Genomic DNA, 8,973 nt, shown 5'->3' with positions numbered 1-8,973 from the left:
GCTAGGCCTGGTCTATACGTAGTGTTTGCATCAATTTACCTTTCAGCTAGGAGTCTGACTTTAGTTTTTTTTACCGAAAGAATTATATTGGTACAAGCCCTAGTGTAGGGATAATGGTGCCTCATACCAGAATAACTGCATCCATACTAGTGGTGTTGCACTGGTTCAAACCGATATAGTAAAAACTGTGTAAACAAGCCTTTAGCATAGTGCTAGTTGGCATTGTGCTGTTGGAAGGAGTGTCTTTCTGAATGACAGGTAAATAGGATGCCTATGGCACTCTTCGCAACTGTAGCTATATTAACCCCAGTGTCCTGCCCAAAATTTAATTTTGGGTAATCACATCCTTCTATCTACAACTTCTTCAAAAGTTTCAGCTGCAGTCATTCTTTGGAACCCCTGCATAGCATTGTTGTATGCTGCTGAACAGCTATCACATTGCATCCCAGAGGTGGCTGCATTTCAGTGGGTGTGAGTAATCATTGATCTGTAAAATGCCTTGAGATCCCTCTGGATGAAAGAAATGAACTTATTCTTTGTAGTAAGCATGATTCTTAACTCTCTTTTTGTCTTTTTTCCTGTTTCCTCCCTAGATCAAGCGTTCCTCCATCCGGAAAGGCATGGTGATGGTGTCCTGCCGGTTGAATCCACAAGCATCCTGGGAATTTGAAGCAGAGATTCTGGTGCTGCATCATCCCACCACCATCAGCCCACGCTATCAGGCCATGGGTAGGTGTAGCAGCTTTCTCTGACCCTTATATCCCAGTTGAACAGCTCACAGTTGCAGACTTCTGCTTTAGCCTCAGACTGCTTAATCCACCTGTGATTTCTGCTTTATCCAGGATGTAGGGCATAGTTCCTTGTATTAACTTCCCCAATTCCATTATGGGTGAGAGAGCAGATCTAGAAGAGCAAGGATTGCTGCCAGTAAGAACCAGTGTGCTTGGGAAAAGGAAAGCCTACACAGTGGCTACCAGGAGTCAGCATTGTCTGTAGCCCAGTGGCTCTCTAGCTTCATCATTTGCACAACAAACTCTGCCTGAGACACTGAGGGCAAAGAAAAACCCACAGCTGGCCCGTGTCAGTCAACTCTGGCTCGTGGAGCTCGGGCTGAGGAGTTGTTCCCTTGCTGTGTAGACTTCTAGGCTTGGGCTGGCTCTGGGATCCTCTCATCCCACTGGGTCCCAAATCCTGGGCTCCAGCTCGAGCCTGGAAGTCTACACAGTGATGGAACAGCCGTGCGAGTCTGAGTTGACTGGCACGGGCCTGCTGTGTGTTTTTCTTGTCTGTGTAGACATACTCTGTTCTTCTCAATACCACGGTCCCCCGCTGCTTGGTTCTTAATGTTTCATTGCGTGGATCACCAGGAAAGCCAGTGCAGAACAGTGTGAGACCCCCTGCAGTGTCCAATATTTAGCTTCGTTTCTGAGCAGCAAACAAATGCATCTGTAGCATCAACTTCGCGCTGATTAGAATACAATAGGTTATTTTCATTCTGAACTCAAATGTGCTGTGGATAGATTAGCAGTAATGACCTTGGACTCTAATCTGAGGCTTGTTCCACTAGTGGCATTTCGTACTTGAGAGCCTCTGGTACATTATCATTTACAGTGCATTGTGGCAGTATCCGCCAGACAGCCACTATCCTCAGCATGGACAAGGACTGCCTACGGACAGGGGACAAAGCTACAGTGCACTTCCGCTTCATCAAGACCCCTGAATACTTGCATATAGACCAGCGGCTGGTCTTTCGTGAGGGCCGTACCAAAGCAGTGGGTACTATCACCAAGGTAAAGGCCGAGGAGCCATACCCTTGCCATTTTGCTTTCCCAGTAAACCTTTACTCCTACAATGAGGAGACAAGTAGGGGAATCTGGGAATTGGGAGGATATAGTTTCACTATCTTAGTTGCCAATTTCAAGCAAGACTCAGGCTAGTGGCGACCAGCGTGTATTGCAGTCTGATGGCCATCTGGCCTGTGTGAAACTGACTGGGTGGGGAGGCTGGGGGTGTCTTTGTCTTCTAGAGGCAGGTGTCCCCTGACATGAGACTGGCTGTGCCATAGAGACTGAACACCCCTCTCAGCCCTACATAGCATCTCCGGGGAAGCTCTGAGGCATGTTGATGGGCCAGTGTGGGCTACCGTGGGCTGATGCTTGCTATATAGTTCACTTTATGGCTAGTGGAAGTAATTCTCTAAGCACTCCTCACTTTCAAGAAACCCTGAAGTTTTGAACCTTGCTTGGCTGGCCCTGCCATTTTAATGCTGTGTATTCTTCCATCTGTAACCGGCAGTTACTCCAGACCACCAACAACTCTCCAATGAACTCCAAGCCCCAGCAGATCAAGATGCAGTCAACAAAAAAGGGACCCCTTACGAAACGAGAGGATGGTGTGCCCCAGAGTGGGACAGCAGCTGGGGGGGCCCTGGTGGGGGATGATGCCACCTCATCCGGAGCAACACCAGCAGTACCTTCTAGTGCCCTGCAAGCACAGGTTAGCAAAAGACATCTAAGTATCTTCTGGCTAATCACATACTCCTTCCTGCCAGCTGATTGTCTCAGCCCCATAAAACATCTGCATTGCTCCCCTTTCTTGGGACTGTTCACTTGGCAATGACAAATTATATGGGTACAGCCGGCAGTACCCCAGCAAGGAACTAGACTCCCTGATAACTGAGAAAATCCTGACAGCTGATTGATGGCAGCTTGTCCTCTCAGTGGAACATTTGTATTCAGGCAGTGCAGTGCCTAGGAGCCCTTGTTGTAAGCCAGAGCCCCGTTGTGCTAGGCGCTGTGCAAACACATAGCACCTGCCACAATGAGCTCACAGCCCAAGTAAGGGCATTAGGCCAGCTGTCACTTCCCTTTGGTCAAATCACACTTAGACCATGGAGCCTGGCTTGGAAAGAGACAGCGTTCTTTCCCTCAGTTCATGTCTCTGTATGCCTTTCTGTCTCCTCTTCGCTGCGGTGTCACTGTGGATAAAGGGCTGCACTCCCAGCCTCTTATGCTTGCTCTGTATTTTTGCCCTGTCCCTTGGTGTTTGTGTGGCTGTGCTCTTGCTCATCTCTGCTTCTCTCTTCCTGCTGCTTTCCTTCAGACTGCACTGGATGAAGAGCCCCACAACCGAGAGGGCAATAAGGTATTTTTGCACCCTGACAGCTGATTTGAGATAACAAGTGGGCTTGCTGGCCTGAGTCTGGGAACAGAGTCACGTCAGCAAAACAATTGTGGAGGCTTTCTGCTTCCATCACGCACAATATGGAAACCCAGGCCCTGGATTTCTGAGATTCTGAGCACCTTCAGCTTCCATTGACTTCATAGGAGTTAAGTGTTCAGAGCTTCTGTAAATTGGGTCCCCAGAAGACTAGAACTAAAGTTTACCAGCTTCTGCTTGTCTCCTTGCTACCTGCAATAGTAGGAGACTGATCATGTGAGAGGTGCTCCCCTGATGCCCTAGCAGTGAGAGTGCAGGTAGAACACTTGCCTCAGTTCTGTGTTTGTCACTTTGATTTTTTTGGAGTCATCACAAACTAAAATTCCGCTTCTTGTTTTCCAGTCGAAGGTTGGAGGAGGGGGCCGGCGACGTGGGGGCCAACGCCATAAAGTGAAGTCTCAGGGGGCTTGTGTGACTCCCGCCAGTGGCTGCTGAATATCTTTTTCCCCCACCCTCTGAGGAATTCTCCCCCTCCCTCCATTTCTTAGCCAAGACGTCCAGAGCAGCTTAAACCAAAACCCATCCAGCTGATCTGCTGCAGAAGAACCTTCCCTCCCAAGGAATGACAGAGGGGTTGTAACTTATAATAAGCTAATGAAGGTGACAAGACTCGTGGAACTGATCGACTGACACCTCCCTCTACCCCAACACACTTTTGTACAACCTGGGCTCTTAGTCTTTATTATATTATGTGTGCATGAAGATGAGAGGAAAATCCAGATATATTGGAGAAGAGCCATTTGGCTGCTTCCCTTTCCCCATCTGGTCTTGTCTGTTTAACCTTCTACACTGTCCCCAGTCCATTGGCATTAGAAGACCTGAAATTCCAGGGTTAAAATGTGCTGAATGGTGGGTGGTTATAGGGGGCAGCAATTCCTCACTCTCCGGAAAGGTGCCAAATGAGTTCTGGACTCTCCCGGTCTTAAACTGTTTTTTAAATGGGTTAATTTTAATGTGGCAGTGACTGCAATTTGGAGGGAGATGCAGAAAACTGAACAGATGGACCTTAAAGAGGAAGGTGAATTCAAGAGAGATCCTTGACCTTAAGTAGGTATGTTTAAATTTTTGTTCTTAATACTTCTCCCTCTCCTCCCTAAATATAAGGCCAATAGCTGGTACAAGTTTAATCAGAGGTGGGATTAAATACAGAGGTTACTTGCCCATCTCATCCTCCTTCCTCTTCTAACCTCTGTTCAGTGCATGCTGGAACAACTCTTACCCACCCCTCAAGGTCCTAGCGGCAGAGTGACATAGTGAGAATGTTTCCAGACGGCTCTGTGGTATAGGAACACTGTGTAGCCTGCGACCAGCATAAGTCTCCCCTGTGACTAGACGGTGATCACAAGTGGGATAGCCTTTTTGGGCCTGGAGACTGAAAACAAATGCCACCCTCATTTGACTTTGCCTGCTCCAGGTGCTCCCTTCTCTCCTGGAACTCGCAGGCCAAGCTTTGCCATGGCAGTGGTAACAGTGGTCAGTCCCCCTCTTTGCAGAAGGGGGAAGTGATTAGTTGATACCAACCTTAGGGAAGCACTTTCAGCCTGGGAAGCCCATGGAGATTTTATCTCTCTCTTTTTTTTTTTTTTTTTTTTTTTTTTTAAATAAAGTTCTAGCTTCTTGGGTAGGCCCTCCAGGACACCCCTTCTGAAGTGACTTATTTTATGAGTATCATGTCCTTTTACCTCAGGCTTTGTAGCTGGTCACCTCCCAACTTGTTCTTCTCTCCTCTCCCACCCCTTCCTCTTCAAAAGACGAGCTCCCCTAGAGGATAATGCTTATCCTCCACTGACTAGTGGGATGCTTGATATCTTGAGGGAGAGGCAGAGCAATCACTTTCTACTCAGAATGAAGTGAGTCACTGTTCATTGTTTCAGAGAGCCTCCACCTTGGGAAGCTGTTAACTAGCGAGACAAAGCCTAAAGCCATCTTTGAGGGCAAACCGAATGGAAGTGGGGAGATAGAGGATGGTCCTTCCTGAGCCAGTTGCTTAACTGCCAGAGCTCTCTGGGGAGAAATCATAAGTAGCTACACTATTAATGGCACCCCAATTGTGAAGGAGTGTGACGTGTTGCTAGCAAAATATGGGGGCCTGCTTCATTCATGCCCAGGCCCTCTAGTAGCATTAAAACTGCATCTGATTTCACTGCTCTTCAGGGAGGCAGAGAACTCTAGGCGTTCTTCATTCCTGAGCCTGTTTTCCTCTTTCTTCATTCCTTGTGCTCCAACTGAAAGAGGGAAGCCTAGGGCCTGAAGAGGATTTACATAAATTCATGCTAAGGAGGTAGTGATATCTCCTTTTTGTTGTGACCAGCATACAAAGATCACTGAGACTGGTGTGATGTATAAAATAAAAAGTTTGTTCTAAGTTAAATAGTGTCTTGTTGCTTTAAGTGTTCTTAAATGTTAGTCATGGGAACGGCCACCCCTTACCCCTGAATCCCTGTGCCTTCACAAAGTCCTGCACCTCGCTCTACTCCAATCTAGGTGTGAGAGCAGCCTCTGCACTTATGGAGGGGGATAGGTTCCATAGGAGTACTGGTGAAGTTAGGCTGATTTCCCGTACAAGGGGAAGCTGTAGGGATGGTATAAGGGGATGGGGTTGAGAACCATGGCACACCATGAGCTGTAGGTGAAAGACATTCTTTCAAAGTATGAAGGCTTGGAGATGCTTGAGCAAGGAACTGATTTGGCAGCTCAACCTGAGCCCCACTTCTCTGCTACAGGTAGACTAAACCAGGGGCTCTCACCCTTTCCAGACTACTCTACGCCTTTCAGGACTCTGATTTGTCTTGTGTGCCCCCAAATCTCACCTCATGTAAAAACTACAAAATCAGACATAAAAATACAAAAGTGTCACAGCCACATTATTACTGACAAAGTGCTGACTTTCTCATTTTTACCATGTAATTATAAATCAATTGGAATATCAATATTGTACTTACATTTCAGTGTGATACTTGAGCCTGTTTTTCACTTGTGAGCCTTCTCATTCTGGGAAGCAGTGAAGCTACAGTAACAATGAAGTTTTTCTCCACATTATGTCTATTCCTACTCTCTGGGCTGGCATTAGGGAGCGGCAACCAGAGCAATTGCCTGGGGCCCCAAGCCACAGTGGGTCCCTATAAGCTAAGTTGCTCAGGCTTTCTGCCTTGCGCCCCAGTGAGTCTAATGCCAGCCCTGGCAACCCCATTAAAACAAACTCGTGACCCACTTTGTGGTCATGACCCAGTTTGAGAACTGCTGATATAGTCTATAGAGCAGTATAAACACGTCATTGTCAGTATGAATTTTAGTTTGTACTGACTTCGCTAGTGCTTTTTATGTAGCCTCTTGTAAAACTAGGCAAATATCTAGTTTTGCCTCCTGGAAGACCTCTGCGTAACCCCAGGAGTACACATACCCCTGGTTGAGAACCACTGGACTAAACCCTATATCTCTGGCCCCTTTGCAATGGAGGATAGAACCTAATCAAGTCTTTAGTGCCCATTCAAACTGCAGAAAGTGCCATTCTCTACACCTAGCTTCTTGTACGAACACTTGGATCTGCTGTATGGGGCATCTGAACTGTGTCCTTTTATCTGTTGCCTAAGCAGTTGGGAGCTGTTCAGGGTTTTACTTTTTCCTGCTCTGAAGGCATTGCCTCTCTATTGCTGAAGTTAAGTGTGGGCCGGGACCTGCTGTAGTGTAGTATGGTATCTTTGCATCGGGCCTCAATTTTTCCTTGCCAAAGAGTCATGCAGCTGTGATCACATGCAGCGTCCTCATCCCTCATGCTAGCTGGGAAATAACAACAGTACCCAAGCCCCAGTGTGCCAGAGTCCAAACTCATAAACTTAGTATCTTCAGTTACTCCCCAGCCAGCCAGGTGGGAACTCCTCAGAATCCTGCTTCCAATGCAAATAGCATCAACTACAAATAGAGAGCAGGGGCAGCTTTGCGGAGCAAGGAATCCACCCACGGGGGGGAGCGGAGCAGCCTTCGTAAGCATAGGCGCCATTTACTACGTAAAATGTTTATAGCCTGTGTTGTCAAACTTCATTTGAGGCAGCTGTTCAGTTACACAGCAGTTGTTCCAGACGTGTGTGTGGATCCTCCTACAAATCCCCTCTACACCCACAGGTTACTTCCAGCTCAGCTAGGTTATCTGAGCAGTAGCACACACATCTTAGGCCCGGTGTTGTGAAGCAGAGCTAGGTTGTTCTTTGGAATAGGGGAAGCAGAATAACTCAAGTGGGTTAGCCTTGGGGGAAAAAACTAAAATCAGTTTTCCAAAATGCTTAGGGAGGGGATGTTGCAAGCTGGGTATTAGGGAAAGTAGGGAGTCAGTATGCATAAGGCAGGCGATAAAATGGTGCCAAAGTCAGATGGTGGCTGGATATGAGGAATTGTAAGACACTTACATTGGACTGGACTAATGCATTTATAAGAACAATTCTGCAGTGCTCTGAGGATGGAAGGGGTTTGGGTAAGACATAGCCTAGTATGGGCTAGACTAGAGTCACAAGGGAGCCTGCCACTTTAGGGGACAAAGTCCAACATTTAGGCAACACTTGAATTTTCAAAACCACCTAACTGTCTAGGTACCTAAAGGCCCCCTGCCACTTAAATTTTTGTCACCACCAACCACTTGAGAGCCTAAACTAGGTGTTTCCATGCCTAAATTGCCTGCAGAGCCCAATCTGGTAGACATGCTCAAAGGCTGCCTAAGAGTGAGCCCAGTGGATCTGCCCCCCCCAACAAAACATCAGGGATGGGGGTGTTGCACTCCCCTCCCCCCTTTATGCCCTACAGACCAGTAAGTTAGAGCATTCAGCTGGTATGTGAAGCAGGGACTGGAACCTAGAGCACTCTAGGGCCAGTGACTATTGAGACTCATAAGAGTTATAAGGGACCCCAAGGGTCATCTAATTTAACCCCCTGCCAAGTTGCAGGATTTGTTTTTTTTTCTTAACCATCCAGATGACTGATGGTTATTCAGCCTCCTTTTAAAAACCTCCAGTAAAGAAGCTTCCACAACCTCCCTAGGCGGCTGTTCCATTGTCTGACTGTTCTTACAGTTAGGAAGTGTTTCCTTAGATTTAATGTAAATCTGCTATGCTGTAGTGTGACCCCATTGCCTCGTCCTGCCCTCTGTCGCAAGAAAACAACTTTTCTCCATCTTTTTTATGGCAGCCTGTCAAGTATTTGAAGACCACTATCATATCCCCTCTCAATCTCCTCTTTTCCAAACTAAACATACCCAGTTTCTTCAGCCTTTGCTCGTATAGCTTGCATTCCATCCCTTCGATCATCTTTGTAGCTCACCTCTGGGTCTTTTCTCTATATCCTTTCTATACATCGGGGACCAAAATTGGACACAGTACTCCAGCCAAGGCCTAACCAGACCACGTAGAGCGGTATTATCACCTGTGGCTTGCATGCTATGTCTCTATTAATGCAACCTAAAATTGCACTTACTTTTTTTTACTGCAGCAGCATCACATTGCTGGATCATGTTGAGGCTGTGATCTACCACAACTCCCAGATCCTTCTCAGCAGTGCTGCCGCCAGGCCAGTTATCCCCCAGTCTGGATTTAGGTTTTCTTCCCTAAGTGTAGCACCTTACACTTGTCTTTGTTGAATTTCGTTTTGTTGTCTAGAGCCCAGTTCTCCAATTTATCAAGACGCCGCTGAATTTTAGCTCCAGCCTCCAAAGTGCTAGCAACCCCCCCCCCCCCCCGTTTTGCATCATCTGCACATTTGATCAGTACGCTC

At 47.1% G+C, this 8,973-nt stretch overlaps 1 protein-coding gene across 6 annotated transcripts in view; it reads left to right on the top strand.

Annotated features, from left to right (window-relative positions):
• The window catches only part of GTPBP1 (GTP binding protein 1), a 22,573-nt gene extending 16,983 nt beyond the window's left edge, over positions 1-5,590 (top strand). For 3 of the 6 annotated variants that reach the window (XM_005302510.5, XM_042843544.2, XM_042843545.2), the window contains 5 exons: positions 594-729; positions 1,612-1,790; positions 2,296-2,496; positions 3,103-3,144; positions 3,562-5,590. In XM_005302510.5, the coding sequence (XP_005302567.2) occupies positions 594-729; positions 1,612-1,790; positions 2,296-2,496; positions 3,103-3,144; positions 3,562-3,654 (651 nt within the window). In that variant the 3' untranslated portion in view covers positions 3,655-5,590. The remainder of the gene's footprint in view (positions 1-593; positions 730-1,611; positions 1,791-2,295; positions 2,497-3,102; positions 3,145-3,561) is intronic. The other 3 variants (XM_005302509.5, XM_065580953.1, XM_065580957.1) reach the window with 1 other exon arrangement.
• The last annotated feature ends 3,383 nt before the right edge of the window (positions 5,591-8,973 follow it).

This window comes from Chrysemys picta, chromosome 1 (assembly GCF_011386835.1).
Source record: "Chrysemys picta bellii isolate R12L10 chromosome 1, ASM1138683v2, whole genome shotgun sequence".
Lineage (NCBI taxonomy): Eukaryota > Metazoa > Chordata > Testudines > Emydidae > Chrysemys > Chrysemys picta.
The sequence above is the reverse complement of the archived record's forward strand: the minus strand, read 5'-3'. Positions and strand labels throughout refer to the sequence as shown.